At 43.1% G+C, this 21,302-nt stretch overlaps 1 protein-coding gene across 5 annotated transcripts in view; it reads right to left on the minus strand.

Moving 5' to 3' along the window:
- The window catches only part of ANKRD31 (ankyrin repeat domain 31), a 2,265,957-nt gene that overhangs the window by 64,566 nt on the left and 2,180,089 nt on the right, over positions 1 to 21,302 (minus strand). The window contains exon 22 of one of the 5 annotated variants that reach the window (XM_078675242.1): positions 2,530 to 2,591. The exons of the other annotated variants lie outside the window; for them this stretch is intronic. Within the exon in view, the coding sequence (XP_078531368.1) occupies positions 2,557 to 2,591 (35 nt within the window). The 3' untranslated portion in view covers positions 2,530 to 2,556. Of the gene's footprint in view, positions 1 to 2,529; positions 2,592 to 21,302 lie in introns of those variants that run through there. 5 annotated transcript variants of the gene reach the window in all.

A 21,302-nucleotide genomic window follows, 5' to 3' on the forward strand; every position in this document is an offset into this window, starting at 1 on the left:
GGTAGGAGAGGGACAGCCCCTAATCAGCTGTACCCGAGCCAGTTTCCACCACCCCATTTAAATCAAAGAACACAGTCTCGAGATGACACCGAGGCATCAGTACAGCGTCCAGTTCGCCGGGCCACCGCCATGTCCTCTCCCAGCACCGGGAGCCATACCACCAAGCAGGGAGCACAGAGTACCTGTAAGTATGAAGGTCACTTCCCAGAGTGGTCCGAATCTTCGGTTCTGCCGCCTCCCTGTGCACCAGAGGCAGAGGGCGACCGCTTTCGTGATCTAGATCTCCGGTTTCTCTTGCCCTTGGTCGGTTGATCTCCGCGCTCCGGCGAGGAACCCCTCGAGGACCCCGGATTCAGTCCCGGCTGGGCATGTGGCCTGAGCGCCACCGTTTCATCCGTCCAGCGAAACAACTCTTCCGGAGAATCAAAAAACAGCGTCTTGGATTGGAAGATTACTCTCAGGCGAGCAGGGTACAGCAGGGAGTATTGGAGACCCAGACCACGGAGTTTCGCCTTAGCATTCACATCAATCAGTATTTTGAGCTGAACAAGGGGTCTGTAGACAGCGTAGCAATATTATGGCAAGCATTTAACGGTCACAATCTTGGGTAAGTGCATTACCACGACTGCGGGGATACTGAAAGACATTAGAGGCCAGCAGACTAAAGTCGAAAACACCCTATCGCGACTTCAACGGCAATACGAGAGCTCAGCTAGTGCTGTCATTCTCGCACAAATTAAGGAGTCCCTAACGGAGTATAACGAGCTGGCGGATGAAGAGATAAAATATAGATCAAAGAGACATGTCGCTCGGGCGTATGGGGAGGGGGGAAGGCCCGGATACAATCTAGCGACCAAGATCAAGCCTAGAGAAACTCAACACTTAATCACAAAAATAACAGATAACATCGGAGTGGATCATTAAACTACACACGACATAGTCACACAATTCAGATGCACCTACGCAGACATGTACACGTCACAAACTGGAGCAACTAAGGAAGAAATGGATGACTACTTATCGGATGTGGCCCTCGCGTGGCTGTCGGATGGCCATTGGGAATACTTAAGTCAGCCTATCACCGTAGAAGATATCTGACATGCGATTAAAACTCTCCCTAATAAAAAAGTCCCAGGTCCGAATGGACTAACTAGTGAGTTTTATGAAGAATACACAGAGGAACTGTCACCCTATTTGCTTGCAGTATACGCAGAGGCTCATGAGGTGGGTACTCTACCGCCATCACTTCGGGAGGCCCTAATTATCACTCTGCTCAAAAAAGATAAACCGCCTAACAAATGCGATTCGTACTGTCTACTTTCGCTGATAAATATAGACGTGAAGATACTGGCCAAAATATTAGCGACTAAACTACAACCGCTAATGACTAAACGTGTGCTGCCAGATCAATCGGGATTTATTCCTGAAAGATCCACATCCCACAACTTGCGTACGCTTTTTGCTATGTATCACATCCTCGATCCCAAGATAAAGGCCGTGGCTGTGATGCTTGATGCTGCCAAAGCCTTCAATTCAATAAAATGGGGCTACCTCTTTTATCTTTTCCAACGTATGGGGTTCCCCACAACTTACACCGCCTGGATACGACTATTATATACCAACCCCACTGCAAGGATACGAGTTGAAGGCACCACATCAGATCCTATACGGATAGGACGGGGGACAAGACAAGGCTGCCCCTTAGCACCACTTTATTTGCCATTACACTGGAGCCGCTGGCCTGCATTATCAGACAGCGACATAGAACGGCAGCGCTGCGCTTTATGCACCTTCCAGTGAGCATATCATTATATGCAGATGACATGCTCTTATTCGTGAGAGATCCGCATGTTGAGATGGAGCCAATTTTGTGAGAATATATTAGATTTGGGCATTTCTCTGGACTCACCATAAATTGGTCTAAATCAGTGGTGGTGCCTCTCACTGGGATTACCACTCCTCATGCACTCGAGTATCCCCTAGTGTGGTTGGTGGAGCCTATTAAAAACTTTGGGATATGGGTACACTGTGATCCCGAGACAGTCCTGCATGAAAATTATGGAACAGCCTGCACACATTTAGAGAAAAATCGATTAGGCTGCCGCTGTCCCTAGCGGACCGAATGGCATTAATAAAAATGGTCATGCTACCAACATTTCTATATCTTTTCAGCAACATCCCAATACAGCTGTCTACTGCCTTTTTTAAAACAATCCGATCACTACTCATTAGATTGATCTGGGGTTTATGCTGTATTATAAACAGGGGGGGCTTCAGTGTACCCGATATCTATATATTATCTATGCACCCAAGCACAGTACGCTCATTATTGGTATAACACTCATGATTTTATTCCGCATGTAGCCTTGGAGGACGGTGACGCCCATCCCATCCCTTTACATGCCATAGTGACTCACACACGCAGAGGCACACCCAAGGTGGAAATCAATTCCATTGACTCCACAATTGAAGCCTGGCAGTCCCTCGGCTGCAGAGCAAAAAAGTTATCGATATACTTCCCACATTTACCTCTGGGGTATCACGCGGCAGCGTCAGTTACGCAGGAACCGGGCACAATGCGACTGCTGGCACTAGAAGGGATAGACAAAATGTGTGACGCCTTCAATCTACACACCATTATATATTTTCACCCTGCATAGATTGAAAAAGGCACTCAAAGCACATTACCCCCATTCCCATCTGAACCCCCTACATTACAATCTCTGCACACATTATTCATTATCCCCACAAGACACAAATTGATGTATAGAGCAACGAGGGACGAAACTCCATTACTACACAATAGAGCTATGGAAAAGTGAAACGCAAAATTAGATCCACAACTCACGCAGAAAGACTGGAAGTACTGCTGTCAAATAACTAGCATACTTACGCCCAATAGGAACCCTACAGATAATTCACTTCAAATACCTCCACCAGGTTTATCACACACCCCACAGACTATTTAAATATGGCTTAAGAGATAATGATAACTGTAAAAGATGTGGGAAGGCGGGAGCGGACTTCTGGCACCTAGTGTGGGAATGTGATGGGGTGATGTGGTACTGGGAGGTGGTCACCAGGACATTGCAAGAAATGACTAATCTTGAGCTTCAATGCATTCCCCAGATATGCATACTGCATTTGGTACCACTACTGAAAGGAAAGCTAAGCAGACTAATAAAAATAGCGTTGCTACTGGAAAAAAGAAGGGTGGCGCTGACCCTTGAGAGTGAATTGAGCCCCTCCTCTGATCTATGGGTCAAAGATATGGTTTATTGCCGAGACACATTGGCACTATATGCGGAAGAGCTCCCCACTGCTTCCAGACCCACTGATATTTGGGAACCTCTACTGAATATCTACACAAGCAGAAGCAAAACACACCAACTGGATCTGAATAATGGTGTCCAAGGGATGAAACTGTCTGATGTGCATCTATGTACAGTGTTACATATCTGAGCCAGTTGCAAATGTATGTAGTCTACTCAGTATATGTAGCATGTTTTATATGAACCTGATAAGCTTGCTTTGCATTCTGATTTGTTCATCTCTTACAATGTATGCAATTTGTTTACATATCAATAAAAACTGCTTAAAAAAGAAAAATAAGGGCAGTCTGTATTTGGCCATATATGGCTGCTATCGTCATTTTTACTCCTAATAGCCCACACAGTATTACAAACCTACCCTCAGGGTCTATTTGCGATTAAATCGTTCTCCAAATCAGCCCCTGCTGTATCAATATTGCCACACCTCTAGCATAGTTTGAATATAAAGAGGAAAAAGTGTGGCCCCAATGCTTATGATGTAATTTCACATGCACCGTGCTATTTAGGTGAGTCTCTTGCAGCATACAGATATCTACATGGTGGCAGTTTAGGTATACATGGACAAGTCTGGTCTTTCTGTAGTCATTCAAACCACGGACATTCCAAGTTATACATTTAACAGTAGTCATGTCGTCACAATAGTCGAATAATCATGACAAACTCTTGACTGCCCCTTCTGTGCTAATAATAATTATGTTCTATGGGGGCAATCCTGCCCGTCCAACCATGTTGAGCCAGGAACCATACAAATAATAAAAAGAATAGCATTTTGTAGACAGCAGTAGAGTGCATTCCTAACTAACATAACAACTGCAACAATCCCAGCCCTACCCCCACCCACACCAACCCCACCAATTACGTTGTGCATGAAACCCTCCCTCCAGAAACTAAAAAGTAAGAATAAAACCAGTGCCAAGCCTGGAAGTAGTACATGGGAACTTTCCCCTGGGGCGAGGAGTTACCGGCATACAACCCAGCCATGAGGCAGGGTGGCCGAGAAATATATACAGCCACTCAAGGTGAGCAATCAGCTACATTAAACTTTAACCCCAATGGGTATAGGGATGCAGAGTTAAGCCTGTCAGCTACTAGATAAACCATCAGCGCCTATACAAGTGAGATACTAGAGTACCTGGTAGCAGTACATCTATCACTAGCAACAAATAACAGTTAATCATTATCACTTAGGGTCCTGTCTGGGCTCTTCTGACCCCTGGTCCCAGTGGCGCGTCTCTTAGCTCCCACATGTTTTGCGAATTTCATCGCTGATTTTAGCGTCCGTGAAAAAGTGAGGACTGCCTTCGTGCGTGACCTTCCGCTTGGCGGGATATAGTAGGGCACAAGGGATCTCCGCCTGTTTCAACAAACATTTGACTGGGACAAAACCACGTCTCGCCGCCTGGACTGTTGGAGTAAAGTCCAGAAAAAATGAGATCGTGTTGCCCTTGTACTGGATGGTACCCCGTTCTCTAGCCAGGCAGAGCACCACATCATGGTCCTGGTAGAGTGGTACCCACAGGCGGATGAGGGCCCAATGTGCGATGGGCACGTTCCACAATGAAAACTGGTGAAAGGTCAGCACCAAACAGGTCACGTAATAACTCCTCCATGAACGTTTCCATTTTGGTAATGGCGTAGTTTCAGGAATACCCAGTAGGCGAACATTGTTAAGCCTGGACCTGGCTTCTAAATCGTAATTTTTGGTTTAATCAGGGTCAATACCTTGTTTATTTGCAACAGCTGTTCTTTGTTCTCTACCTGGAAATTGTGTGCATCTGAAGAACGATTCTCCAGTTGGTCCAGCTGAGTTTTGTTTGCTTATTGATTTTATCAAGCTGGGAGGTAAGTACGTCAAGTTTAGTGTCAATTGTTTTAAGGCTGGAACTCATGTCTAACTGTAGGGCAAGTACGTCCTCCTACCGGTCATCTGATTGGCTTGAGGGAGAGTTATCACCGCCACCTTCAGCTCCAGAATCTGTTTGGCGCCTGTGTCTTTTTTTGTCAAAGGACCTCTTTGTTTGCTTGGGGTCTGTCTTCCCCATCTTGGCACTGACCCCCCCCCCCCGAAGTGATGCTGCAGATATTTAGCCACCTCCAATCAGCCCGCCTCCAGACACACCTCACAAAGCAGTCCAATGGCGCGATCGCATGCAGTCTCCCCCAATGGTTGCCTTATGATTCAGCTGACAGGATTGTCATTGTGTGGTGCCCAAGGATCAGGTGCAATTACGTGTACACATGCATCCAGCTGGGGCGTAGATATAAACTTTAGTGCTATGGAGGAGGCCAATGCATACCCCTCTGTCTGCCGCTTTGGCCTTTAAGTGCCCAAATTAACAATGTGGGGGCAACACACCACGAAGGTTTTGCACAGTATTCACATTGCCATGCCCGATCACAACCGCGGGCAGTCGATCAGTTCACCGCCACTCCGCTCACTCAGATGTTATTCGCTTCAGGGGGTAGTCTGGGACCTCCAAGGGTATTAGCATGCGCCTGTGCACAGGGCGTAGTATGTCCACCAATAGCCCAGGGGAAGGTACTCTTCCGGCCCGCAGCCACCGCAAGGGCCCACCCACGAGGGAGGTCCGCGCCAGCCACAGGATTCCTGGCAGAGCAGAGCAATTCCCCCCTCGCAGCTCCTCCCAGTACCTCTCTTGAGCGTTGATGTCACACAACGTGCGGCTCACTCGTATTCCGTCACTCTGGAGGGCTCCCAGCGACGAGTCCGGATCTGCCTGGCATCACGAACGATCTCCACAAAATGGCGGTCGCAGCCTCTGCAACAGCCAGAGTCCCGTCATCACGGGCAGCTCACCACCGCCAAACCCGGCTCGCACCACAGTCGGGACAGCAACGACCACCACAGCACGCCACAGCTTCCGGTGATGACCACAGATGTAAACGCACACTTGTGGCAGCACGCTTCACGCTCAGCTCATCAGCCGCCGCCCGTAGAGCCGGGGCAAGCGCGGCACGTAGTTGCAGGGTCTGGCAGGGCTTGCTTCTCCTCCAGAGCTGTATCGTTCTGCTCCCCTCCACGTCAGGTAAGCAAATATCATCAGTCTTGTCTCTCCCGGTGCAGTTAAAGGATGAGATATAGCCGGATTATGTCTCGGCTGGCAGAGCGCGCTCAAGGAGCGGCCATTACGCTGCTTGGCGAGACCACGCCCCGTACATCGAAGAGTTGGTCATCAATGGAGCTTCGGGTTAGCAGTCGCTGTAAGCAGCAGAGTCTTGGAGCAAATGAGACACATGCAAGAGCTCAAACGTCAGGATTTTCTTCAAGAGGAGTACACTCTGATGGCAACTAAGGTTCCAGGACCTGGGGGGCAACTCCTGGGTATAAGGGCTCACTCCAGGTAAAAGCAGAGCTCAGGCATGTCCAAACAGGTTCAGTTTGTACTGGTCAGCTGGGCAGTTGTAGGGAGACCTCTGGAAACTTGTTTTGTCCCTGTAGCTCACACAGGAGGGTAGGCAGCTAGTCTTTGGAGTCACTCTGATGGTCCTTGGATCAAGGGAGTAGTTCCAGTCTTCCTTCCTCTAAATGCAGAGCAGTAAAGCAGTCCGTCTAACAGCAGGGCAGACCTTCTTCTGAATTTTCCACAGGTCAAGGAGTGATCTGATTGAGGTCCGTGAATGCCAGATTTGATCCCCAGTGCCAGCCTTTGTGTGGGGGAAGTCCATAGCCCCACCAAACTAGTTCTGTCCAGTTCCCCTGTCCTTCCTGGATTTGGGACCTCTCTGGCACGAAAGGCCTAGTGCCAGGTTCTTTTGTGTGTGCTGTAAGCAAAGCCCCTTTAAAGAGTATATGGGGCTGGGTACAGCCCCTTCCTAGCAATCCTGCCATTACAGGATGGCCCATCTTGTGCACAGCTAGTCCCCTTTGGAATCAACCACCCATCACAGGCGAGACAGCCACAGTCATGTGACTCTGTTCACTTGCAGAAAGGCACAGTTGATGTTGGCACAAAAAGGCCAACTTTCTTAAAGTATACAAAAAACTGTTTGGACTGCACTTTTCTTATCCGAGCACGGTCAAGATTGATTTGCATATGGCTAAGTTCAAACTGAGGTGGCATGGTGTGCAAAATAACGATGTACTGGCAAAATGCACACGAGTAATTACCAGTGGCTAAGATAAATTCAAGCATTCTATCCATTACATTTTGTATACTTTAGTGTATCACACTAAGAGGCACAAATATATCCAGACGTGGGTGACATGCATATTGTGTTACTGGAACCATGCTATACCTGGCTGATGAGCCCTAATCCTTGCAAAGTCAGTCCTAGGTTGCTTGTGTTCCCATCCGGGGAGGACCCGGCCTGGCAGTTTAGACTGGACTGATCAATAGAAGCAGGGTCAAGACTGATCTGCATTTGGGTGGATCCAAACTGAGGTAGCATGGTGTGCACAATAACGATGGACTGGGATGCATCTACGAATAATTACCAGTGGCTGAGATACATTTAAGCATTCCATTGATTTATACTTCAGTGTATCGCCCTAAGTGGGACAGGCATGCCCAGACGTGGGTCCCATGCACACTGTGTCACTGTAACCAAGCTATACTTCGCTGTTGAGCCCCAATCAGGGTGAACCCGGTCATAAGTTGCTTTTGGTCCCATTCAGGGAGGCCAGGCATCGCAGTTCAGGCTGGAATGTTTGCGTTGGAGCAGGGTCAAGACTGATTTGAATATGCCTGGGTCCAAACTGAGGTAGCATGGTAAACAAAATAACGATGGACTGAAATGCGGCCTGAGTAATTACCAGTGCCTGATGTTAATTTAAGCATTCCATCCATTACTTTTTGAATACTTCAGTGTGTCATCCCAAGTGGACTGGGTATGCCCAGACGTGGGTCCAGTGCACACCATGTCAGTGGAACCAAGCTATCCCTGGCTGATGAGCTCTAATTTAGCTTGAGGGTTGGTGTTTATGATGACACCATTGAGAGTTTAGGAGCTGAGGCTGATGGCAATGTGAGTTTCTGTCAGTGGGTCATAAAGACTACATGCACATCCAGTTCTTGGCCTCTCTGCAGAGTGCACAGAACAATGGTCACCAATGTGTCATTTGTCATTGTGAGTCTATGGGAAAGTGGGTAAAAGAGGTACACAGCTGTCCAAATATTGACATCACCACAGGAAAAGAAAATGCAGTGCTTATAGGTAAGTGGGTGGGTTGTGGGCGTGGGGGAACGGTGTAGTGGAGATGAATGAAAGTATATGCAGAAGGAATGACTGAAAAGAGTGGTCTGAGGAGGCAAGAGATGATGTGTGAGAGATGCTGATGGAGGATATACAGAAAGATGTGGGGAGAAAAAGGGTGCATCTACCCGAGTGTGAGACTGCAGGATAAAGAGGTGTTAAGGGGAGATCAGAAACGATTTAGACACTCCGAAGACCAGTAACCCTTCCACGGGACTCAGTAACGTTTAATACACAATCTCATATTCTTAAAATGGAACATTTTTCCCTTCTAATCAGTCACAACAAAATCGTTGTTACTCATATATTTGATACAGCTAACAAACATTGGCAAAGCTAATAGATGTATATCCATTTTGTTATATGTCTTAGTACAGTAACAGAAAACTCACAGAGAGGCACCAAAATACTATAATAGTGTGAAGCACTAGAGCTTAGTGTATATTTTTTAAGCCATACCCTTAATTATGTAGGCTATGACTCTTGGAAAGATTCTTAGTCATGCCTGGATTTCTAGTCATGCCCTTTTGACCACTCACTTTAAGACATCCCCCACCTTTTTCATCCTTCTTAAAGCTTTGCCAGGGCTTGAATCGAAGTTAACATCTTGAGTATCTGCAGGCAAGTTAGCAGAATTAGATTTTAAAGATCACTAATGTGGCAGATTACTCTGCCCTCTCTCATTAATAGGAATTAGTGGTAGTATATCCTTGGCCACTGTCTGACGGCGGGGGGGGGGAGGGGGGGAGACAACATTGTTCCAGAAAGGCGGAACACACGAATTCCTGCCAAAGTCCTTGGGATGGGTGGAGCTGTAGGAACTTTGGAGCATTCCCGATCTTCACAGTTTAGGCCCATGCCTCAATGATTATCTGCATCCAGTGATTGACCCAGCCCTCAATAGATCAACAATGCACCCACATAACAGAACAAATAGGTCACAGGTCGGTCTAACCCCCCCCCTCCGAGCTAACTCAACACATGGCTTAAAACCCCACAGCCTGAACTCCTTTTCCATCATCTACCCTCCAAACCTCTCACCTAAAGCGAAAAGAAATGTTAAACACTGGCTGATAAGACAGCACCAAGAAACACTATTCGCAGACATATACCACTGCTCCTCAAAAGGCATGCAGAAAATGGATCTTATTTTCCACACCTAGAATCCGACGGGTGAAACTCCAGTCTTAAGTCCCACCTTCACATCTCTAAAAACATCAGCACCCCTCTCAGCTGCAAACTAACGTTCCTAATATATCTCACCACCACACACGCAACGGTAACACATTTGCGACCATTTACAGTAATGTCACAGTCCTGATCCAAGCCACTCATTTATTCCACTCTCACTCGAAAGTAACCCTATCCTCGAGCCAACCATCCCTGGAAAACTATCAAAACAATCCTTTGATTCAAACCCAACCCTCGAACCTATCTCCCCCCAGCCTCATCATCACCTCCAGCTCTCCCACCAGCTCGTACAACTCATCCCTATTAGCCACGCCAAACACAAGGCTCATCCAGGATGATACATTACAACCCTTCTCCAGTCTCCTCCTCTCCCAATACCCCCAACTAGCAACCAACGAAACCGACCCGCAGACAACAGCCCCGACCTCTCTACCTACACTAAACCCAGTGATCGCCACACAATTCCCGAAACAATCAATCACAACTCACCCCCACGATTTCCCCCAAAAACCACACCGATACTACTAGAAGCACAGGGAGCCACTCCCACACAGATAAACTCTCTCCATCCCAGAACACAACCAAGCACCCCCCCATCCATAAATGGCCAGGCTCTGGACACACCAAGACCAAACTCCCCACTCCTTCCTCCATGGATACAGCCCAAAGATTGGCACGATTGGAATACCATCTAGAAATAGTAATACAGGGTATTAATAAAATCTTGTCTAACAGCACCACTCCAATCACCCAACGCCCACCCCTCACACACACAGGTACTCCCAATAAACACACATACCATCACAAGGCCAATTGACTCGGATGGAACACAACCCTCCTTAGAAACCAGCCACATAGACCCAAAAGGAGTAGCTGTAATGTCCATGCAAGAGGCGAGGGATCTCGCTGAATCCTATAAAGCAGCTCCAACTGTCGCCCTCAGCTCTGTGATCCAAGTAATCACTGTATTCGGTAGAGACCATTCCGCACCGAGAATGGTGAGACCGCCAGCTCACGTCACCAATATTCCTATGGCTCCCCCAAATGAGAAACTCAACAACAAGAGGGTGACTAACTGCATGCTCATTAACTGCAGATCTGCAAACAAGCACGCAACAGAACTGGCAGAAACCATCCTAACACACGACAAAGACATCATGTTCATCACAGAAACCTGGTTGAACAAATGCTCGCCCCCCCCCATCTTTGATATGCATGTACCCCGGGGTTCTCAATCATCAATAAAGACAGAAAAAACCAGCGAGGAGGGGGACCGCAATCATACATAAAAGGAACATCTCTATAACAGAAACTGACTCCTTCAAATATAACACATTGGAATATCTAACCGCCACCATTAATATGTCAGACAACAAAATGCTTCATTGCCACCTCCTCTACCAGGCAACACCCCCACATTTGCAGAACATCTGGCCGACCTGATCACACATTGCTCTCTTTCAGATGCGAACGACCTAATACTAGGAGACCTAAACCTTCACTGGAATGAGGTAAACAACCCTCTGATACAAACTTTAAATGAGCTCCTTCACAATAACAATTTGACCCAAAACTGCACCGAACAAACCCACAACAAAGACTCAATCCAGGATGCCATCATAGCTCACGAAGACGCAATCACCATCGACTGTACCCTCCCTGTTGACTGGTCAGAGCACTATGTCATTCTTTTTCATATCAATCAAAAGACATATCGACCACCCCGCACAAATTAACACTTTCAATGGACGAGAAACCTGAGACAGATCCCCCTCGAAGAACTAGAAGAAAGGTTAAGTACACTCCTCCCCTCCATCACAGGCGATAGGTCCACAACAGAACTTACCTCACACTACAATGCGTCTATGACTGCCATGCTAAACCAAATAGCCCAGCTGAAACAAAAAAAAAACAAGACCCTTCCATCGAGATCATGGTTCAACACTGACCTAAACTTGGAAAGAAGACAACTAAAAGCTGCAGACAGACTTTGGTGCAACAACCCTTCATCAACCCACCTTGACCAACTCAAAAAGGAATCTAGGAAATATAAAAAGCACATCAAAAATGAAAAGTCCACCTTCTTCTGCAGTGCACTAAATAATGCTAAATTGCAGAAGGTAATGGTTTTGATGTTTGCTGACCCCACTCTGGTCGAAGAATATAACTAGCTCCCTGAAAACAGGAATCATGCCTGACTGCCTTAAAATCGGTCAGGTAACACCATTACTGAAAAAAGCAGGCGCTGTCCCAAACGATCTCAACAACTTCAGGCCTGTCTTCAATCTGCCATTCCTAGCCAAACTACTAGTCAAATGTGTTCTCTCTCAACTCCCCCATCACCTGGACAACAACGATCTCCTCAACCCTCACCAATCAGGCTTTAGAAAAGGATGCAGCACAGAGACGGCCATCTTGAATGTCATTAATGACGTCCACAAATCACTGGACATGGACCACTGCTGTTTACTCATTCTCCTGGAACTTTCAGAGGCCTTCGACGCGTTTGACCACAAACTACTCATCAACGTACTCCGAGAAAGGGTAGGAGCAGAAGGGGTGGTCTTACAATGGTTCACCTTCTTCCTGCATAACCGCTCTCAAAAAATAAAAATCAGAAACTTCACATCTGACCTACACCCCGTAAGCAGAGGCGTTCTCCCAGGATCCATTTTCTCACCCGCACTGTTCAATATTTACATGGAGCCACTCACCTCCATTCTCAAAAACCCAACATACCCTTCCACCTTTACGCCGATGACACCCAGATCTACCTTGAAACCCTCACCATAGAGGACATGCAAAGACTCAATGACACCCTAACAGAAGTCCAAAAATGGCTGTCCCAAAACCATCTGAAACTCAACCAAGACAAAATGGAAATCCTCCTAATAGCCTACAAAGAGCAGACACCCCGAATCATGGAATGGATAAAGTCTATTGATGCTCTCAACTGCACTCTCATTCTGGCTGACTCTGTGAAATCGCTGGGAATCACTCTGGACCCCAACCTTGACACGATCAAACACATCAAGAACACTGCAAGATGTGCCTTTTTCAACTTAAAACTACTAAACAAAATCAAACCCTTCATCCCTCCGAAAGACCTTATGCAAGTCACGTAATCCCTCGTGCTATCTAGATTAGACTACGGGTACGCCACCCTCACAGGCACAGCAAAATCACACTTTGCTCCTCTTAGATCAAACCCAAATACAGCAGCCAGAATGGTGACGAGAATAAAGAAATACGAACACATCTCCCCCGCTCTCAAAGACCTTAATTGGCTCCGAATAGCAGTGTGTGCTAACTTCAGAACTGCTTGTCTCACTCCCAAAGCTCTGCAGACTGGTAAACCCACCTATCGAACCACCAAACTCAACAAAGTGGGACAGACAAGACATTGCATGAGCACCAACACTCTGCTACTCATCCCTCCAAAAACCTGCAAACAAAATACCTTATCTCGGTCTTTCTCTGGATATGCACCTAGAATTTGGAATGCCATCCCAATACATATCAGGACTAACCCTTCCTTCAAATAATTCAAAAGCCAGCTCAAAGTCCTCTTCCTCAATCAAGCTTTCAAGAAGTGACAACAGACCTACTTTACATAAACCGCTACCAACTGAGGATCTAGTCACTACGATAAGAACAACTCCTTACAGCATCTTCCGCTGGACCCGCAACTTACCCCCCCCCCCCTACTTTTACCACCACCACAACTACTCGGCATTCGAATGCTACATGACTTATGCCGATCAATGACCCAACTTTAAATACTGTGTTTACTGTTCCACTCTTTGAATACTCGACTGTCATTTGACAAATGTTGCAAAGTGTTCCGATACTTTCAGGTCTGGCTAGCGCTATATAGAACGCCTAAATAAATACATTGAAAGCCTTTACCCACTGGAGAGGAATGGGACTCTGGAAATGGCAAAAAGGAGGGCAGAAGCTGCTTTGGGAAGTTAATGGAACCTCTGGTCAAAAAAATAAAATTACTCTTCTTTGAATGCCTTGGGCAGGGGAGCATCCTGCTGGAGGTTTTGAGAAAAAGGAGTCTTTCCTTCCAAGTACTACAAAAACCTGAATGTCCTTCCCCAGCTAAGTCAGAGGAGGTGGTCTCTGCAGTACTTCCTGGATGACACTCAGCAGTTTGCTGGTGATTATGTCCATTTTAAATTGGTGCAGGAGATCGATTACTTTTCTTTCTTGAGTCCTTGATTTAAGGCTTGAAAGTGTAAGCTATATTTGCTAGTGCATGGACAGACTGAACAGCATGCCTCTGATTCATATCTCCAATACAGTATGACTATTAACTTGAAGTTAAAAGATGTGTTGCAAGCTCAAAGACAAAGTGATATAATTCAGTCTCAAAAACATGCTATAAAAATACAAAATTATTAAAGGTAGACCAAAAGGTCTTACAATGTTGGTTCTCAACAGCAATGAACAAATAAGAATCTCCTTAGCAGCAATACAAAAAATGAGGAAAAGTACTTGGTGGCTAGATGAAGAATTAGTAAGTAAGTAACATTTTACAGAGTGCGTGATTGACGTGTCATCTTGGTGCTAAGTCCTTCTCCCCAAACATGGAATAAAAGCCTGCAGCATCTAACACACCCTACATTAACCTAAGGATAGAGGGAACCCTATAGAATAAAGGAAGCAAGAAAGTTGTCAGCATCAGAACCTCTGTAAAAGTTCTCAGGTAAGGATTTATGCATAGCGTGAAGCCACACAATCAAAAAAGTCAGAAGAGATCTGTACCTCTCCAAGTCTGAGGGAATATAACTAACCCCAAGATGGGCTCATTAATTAAACTGCACAAAGAACATTTGAGAAGGATATGATCTGATAAGTTCTCTATATCTTTTAGTTCGCAGGAAAGAAGTTGGCACCGTGAACCTTAATCCCATCTTCCAGTCTCTGCTTACAAGGCATCCTTGGGTCACTCCCTTCATCTGTTAGCATCAACTAGTAACAGTAGCACTCCCTTTGTTCTTCATTAAAATTGTTTGACCTTGACAGTTCTTCGTCACCTCACTATCTCATACATACAATGTGCCTTTCACTAACTAATAAATACCTATGGTTTGCACCTGCAAAGAAAAAATATGCAGACAAACAACTTTCACACAATCTTGCTAACTTAACATTTCTTCTTTAGATGCAGTTTATTTCTACAATCTACATATAATCCCAAATAAAATAAATCGTTAATATAAAATCAAACCATCTTATACTGTACTTTGATATGCTGCACTATAATGGTACATGGATTATCGAACAAAATGAGTAATTCATTTCACTAATGCCTGACAAATGCATTGCATTTAATGCTTTTTAGCGCACCACCTTACAATCTAAACCTATGGAAATCATTCCTGAAGAGGAAAAAATTAGTATACACACATATAGAAAATTCACAATAAATGATTTAGTGCAGAATATTTCATTAGTAATTTTACATCACACAGGTACACAAGGTCAAATGTAAATATATGTGGCCTAGCTAAACATAGCAGGATGGAGCTAAAATCATGCTGCTCCAACCCCCCCCCATTGAAGGTGAACACGCCATCGCAGAGTAAAATCAGATCATTATCAGATTAGACAAATTAAAACCTAGTAGTCTTGAGCATCTTTTGCCTATACTCCGCTAAACGCTTCATATCATCATAATATTTTTTTTAACATTCTTACAACTCCACTTCTGCTCTCTTTCTCTTCACTCTATGCACTCCCTGTCTAGCTTATGCATACTGATATCCCTTATAGATCGCAATCTAGAATATTGCACAAAGGGCGATTATCAAAAGAGGTTTCAAAATAACGCCCAAAATTCCACTTCCCAAATTTCTAACCCAGAGGCCTTTCAAGGCAAATCCATTTCCACTAGCTTCTTAAGCACCTGTAGCTTCCAACTCCTTCAAATCCATCGTCAACCCAGATATATTCTTAACATACTGCTCCAAATCTTCACTTTCACCTGGTATATAAATACAGCATTGCTGGATTTTCAACATCTGACAGACTCTGCCCTCTTTTGCCAGCAAAATGTCTAACACAAGACTGTTTTTTTTTTGTAAAAACATAGATCTATTCGCAACCATCTCAGTATTTACAAGCAATAAAGAATTTGCAGTACTTGTGGCTAACTTATCAACTATCATAGACAGCTGTCTAATCTTCAGATCATTCAAAATCACACCCACAGACGAGAATAAGGAACCAAAGATATCCCCTACTACTTCTACTGCACTAACACCTCTTAGTTCTGGACTTCTCTTCTCATACAGGATCATTAAAATGCTCCACGTGATAAATGTTTAGGAAACCTATGCCAAGATAACATGTGCCATGCCATCCATGAGGCAATTTAAAATATGCATTCTGTTCACAAATAAAATAAACTCCAGGCATCACAGGATCCTGTCCCTCCAGATAACGAGAATGCTTTCTTCTCGCCTCAAAAGTATGTACACATTTACTCTCCCATAGGAACAACGGATCAACGTAACTCTGATCAACATGTATACACAACTTTCCCTGGTGCTTCCAGTCTAAAACTAAAATTGGTAAATTATCTTTTTCCTGATGCTCAATTTCTTCACTACTTCAGTGAGTTTTAAGACTCTCATTTGTTTTAGGTTGGGACTTTAAAACTCTCCATATATCCTTCAACAAAATCAGAAATGTATTTTTTATTTCAATCATCGAACAAGTCAAATTATGTATGTGTGCATATGAGGTATCTAATGGCTTTAGAGATGCAAAATATTTAACTGCAATCTCTCCACCTTCAAAATAAGGATTCGTTTTCAAATGTTTAATGAGGGAAAATTGTGAAAGAACTACATTAAAGTTCAAAAAACAGTATTGAAAACTAACTTCCCTATAAAATAAACTTAGCAGAAGACTACAAGAAATGCCATATGTCAGAGGGAGATGGTGGTAAGTAATCCCCTCTCAAGCAGAAGCGGATAACTGTGTACAAACATAACAGCTCCTAGTGTTCATAGTGTATATATGTTCATAAAGCAATCTAAAATAAGCATTCGAGGTATAGTCCCCTCTTGATGCATCAGTGTGTAATTTCTTAACCCCCACAACTGTATATTACTATCAGACGCATGTAGTGTGGTAGCAGCAACAGTAGGCTTATATTCAACTGAACTATCTTTAGCTGAATGCAGCCCTATAAGATCTATAATTAATAACACAACTAAAGCCAATAATGTGCCTGCTATAAGGTATTTATGTCTGCCAGTATTACAAGTGGCTTCCATCACCTCATTAGAATCTAAACCTAGGGTGGAATATAGAAGCTGAAGAGACTCCTCTGTCAATTGCCGCCTGTGCAAACAGCAAAACCAATAATTAACACAATTGTTAACTTATACAATGTCTTTAATAATGAAAGGTTCCAGTTCACTTTCTATTAGTCCTAGTATGAACTGCTTCATCAACTAGCACAGGGTATTCATTTGCGACTAGGAAGGAAAATTCAGCCACATCTAAGATAAAATGTCTCAAGAATCTCAGTCTCGTCAGCAAAAGGAAGTTCAAAAATAAAATGAAAGTGGAGCGCAAGCTCCTGAAGCTTTAATTGAACTTTCACAATGACCCCAAAATTCCCAGAATTTGTTCTCCCTGTCATTTGAAAGAAAATGTGTCCATTCAGGGGATGAGTACCTTCTGCAGGGCACTCTCGCACACTTTGACCTCCTGAATGTTGTCTCTTCTCCTACTTCACTCAGGTCTGAATTCTCTATGTCTTCTGGGATATAGGTGAGGTCACTTCCTCCATGCGGAACTCTTGTCTTCCAGGCCAACATTCTTCTGCTGCACCTCGCGAGTTCTCTAGCACTAGGCCCTTTGTCAGGAACTGAGTCTATTTCTGTTGCAATCACTGGATTTTTCTATCTTTCCCCAGTTTCATCATCCAGCTCAGTAGATTCCTCCTCAGGCCAAACAAGAACTTTTTCAGTTTCTGTGTGTACCCCTGCAGCTTGATTAACCTGCTCCTGTGTACTCTCGACCACCACAGGCTCTTCTGGGACAGGTAGAATCCTGCAAGTGGGCAGCGTGGATCCAATTGGGGAGACATCCACACTTCACAGCAGTTGTAGTTACTAGTATGACCTGGTAAGGACCACTCCAACGAGGCTCCAAGCACCACTTCTATACGTGCTTCTTCATCGGATGTATGACGTTACAACGCATACTATTACAACGCATTTTTTACAACGCAAGTACCTTTACAACGCCAAACTTCACAACGCATTCTTTTACAACGCAAAATAGTGAATATAATGTAAAAGTACTTTTACAACGAATTTACTTATAACGCATACCATTACAACGCATCCCTTTTTTATTTTTTTTATTTTGTAAAATAAACCCTGGCACGGGATGTAGGGAAAATAGGGGTTTTGGGTGGGGAAGTGTATTAAAATGTGGGTAAAAACTGAACGTAAATATAACGAAAAGCAACCTTTTTAAAAAAAATAATAATGCTCGAGTATTAAAAATAATACTTGAGTATTAAAAAATGTACTCGCGGGATTGCAAAAAATTTACTATTTTGACAAAATATAATTAATTAAAAAAAACATACCCAAAACAAGTAGCAGATTAATAAAATAACTAATTTTAAATACAAACATCTTTCAATCGAAAAGTCGCCATTTTAAAAAGGCTACAAGAACAAATTGTCCTACTACTGTTTTCATGAAAATAACACCACAACACGATTTACAAAATGGATGCCAAAACGGGACTTGAAAGTTCAAACAACATTTTTTTACTACAACATTTTAAATTATACGTTTCCACAAATAATTAAACGATTTAATAAGCACATAAAAACGCTGTATTTCTCAAAAATTATAATGACACTTTCAAAAAGTTATAAATACGAGCAAAACACCATTTTGAAAGCAGTTGATTATCAACTCCCAGAGTGACCAGACGCAAAAATCTGACCCTCTGACCTACTGACCGAGCTAAAACCTGATTTGATTCAAACAGAAATATTTCCCGAACCACAAGTAAGTATCAAAACAAAAGCAATAGCTAAATAAAAGGATTAAAAATCAGTATTATTAGTAATACTTTTAAAAATATATTTCACAGATATTTCAAACTTTCCGGAATAGACAAACGATTTTCCAATGTGCTAAAAAACTCACATAAAATATGTAAGTACATATACATATTAATGTATATTTTTCGACATTTATTTAATCTACAGCATAAAACTATTACTAAAATAATACTTATAGAAAGTAAACCATTTAAAATCCACAATATATTTTACCGTACCATTGTTTTTGAAGATATTAAAATAGAAATCATTTGAGTGTGATGTAATCCAATAGAAAGTTTTTTTAACAAATTTAAGAAATATAATTATTTTTAAAACAACACAACTGAAAGATTAGCGAGGATATCAATTCGAAACTGTATTTTGAGAAAAGAACGACACTCCTTTTGAACTGAAAATAAAAGGTACTGTTTGTAAATATTTTTTTGCTCAATTCGCAAATTAACAAAAAAATGAGAATTCTTTTTAATAGACACATTTATTATTATTTTCACAGAAAAATATTCAAGTAAGAAAATAACGAGTTCTTTCATCTGTTTAAAAAAGCACAACTTTTTAAAGAGGTAAATTATTTGAAAATAACAGTACTTCAATATTATTACTCCAAAAAGATGCTACAATTGGAAAAGTGTGGTATAGTGTAGGGGGAGGATTAACTATTATAACTCCAAGAGTATGATGCTGTAGGGAAAGTGTGGATAGTGTAGGGGTCAAATTTTATATTTAACTTTGAAGAAGGTGATGCAGTAAGGAAAGTGTGGGATAGTGTAGGGGCAGGATTTACTATTCTAACTCCTGGAAGGTGCTGCAGTGGAGAAAGTGTGGGATAGTGTAGGGGCAGGATTTACTATTCTAACTCCAGGACGGTGCTGCAGTAGGGAAAGTGTGGGATAGTGTAGGGGCACGATTTACTATTCTAACTCCAGGAAGGTGCTGCAGTAGGGAAAGTGTGGGATAGTGTAGGGGCAGGATTTACTAATCTAACTCCAGGAAGGTGCTGCAGTAGGGAAAGTGTGGGATACTGTAGGGTCTAGATTTACTAATCTAACTCTAGAAAGTTGCTGCAGTAGGGAAAGTGTGGGATAGTGTAGGGGCAGGATTTACTATTTTAACTCCAGAAAAGTGCTGCAGTAGGGAAAATGTAGGATACTGTAGGGGCAGGATTTACTATTCTAACTCCAGGAAGTGGATGCACAAGGGAAAGTGTGGGATAGTGAAGGTGCAGGATTTTACAAAAATAAAGCATTTGTACAAAAATTCTAACATTTTCCTTTTTTTTAAAAAAACATTTATTAAAACAAACATAAACATACTTTTCTCTATTTGCAGAATCTCAAAGACCTCTTCAAAAAACAAAACAAAGTCATAACCAAGGAAATCTCAAAACCAAACTAGGAAAACACACCAGACTCTGAAGGTAATTCAAATAAAAATGACAAGCAAATAGACAAAAAAATGACAGAACTTCATTATTATTACTCTAAAAAGATGCTGCTGTAGGGAAAGTGTGGGATAGTGTAGGTACAGAATTTACTATTCTAACTCCTGAAAGGTGCTGCAGTGGAGAAACTGTAGGATACTGTAGGGTCAGGATTTACTAATCTAACTCCTGAAAGGTGCTGCAGTAGGGAAAATGTGGGATAGTGTAGGGGCAGGATTTACTAATCTAACTCCTGAAAGGTGCTGCAGTAGGGAAAATGTAGGATAGTGTAGGGGTAGGATTTACTATTCTAACTTCAGAAAGCTGCTGCAGTAGGGAAAGTGTGGGATAGTGTAGGGGCAGGATTTTAGAAAAATTAAGCTTTTGAACAGAAATGTAGACATTTTCCATTTTTCATCAAACATTAAAACAAAAAAATACATATTCATATTTTTTTCTGTTTGCAGAATATCAAAGAACTCTTCAAAGACCAAAAGAAATTCAAATCCAAGGGAATCTCAGAACCAAACAAGGAAAACACGCCAGACTCTGAAGGTAAATCAAATAAAAATTACAAGCAAATAGACTAAAAAAATGACAGAACTTCATTATTATTACTGTAAAAAGATGCTGTTGTAGGGTAAGTGTGGGATAGTGTAGGGTCAGGATTTACTATTCTAACTCCAGTATGGTGCTGCAGTAGGGAAAGTGTGGGATAGAGTAGGGACAGGATTTACTAATCTAACTCCAGGAAGGTTCTGCATTAGGGAAAGTGTGGGATAGTGAAGGGGCAGGATTTACTATTCAAACTCCAGGAAGGTGCTGCAGTAAGGAAAGTGTGGGATAGTGTAAGGGCAGGATTTACTAATCTAACTCCAGAATGGTGCTGCAGTAGGGAAAGTGTGAGATATTGTAGGGGCAGGATTTACTATTCTAACTCCAGGAAGGTGCTGCAGTAGGGAAAGTGTGGGATAGTGTAGGGGCAGGATTTACTATTCTAACTTCAGAAAGTTGTTGCAGTAGGGAAAGT

Source organism: Lissotriton helveticus, chromosome 2_1 (genome assembly GCF_964261635.1).
Source record: "Lissotriton helveticus chromosome 2_1, aLisHel1.1, whole genome shotgun sequence".
Taxonomy (NCBI): Eukaryota; Metazoa; Chordata; class Amphibia; order Caudata; family Salamandridae; genus Lissotriton; species Lissotriton helveticus.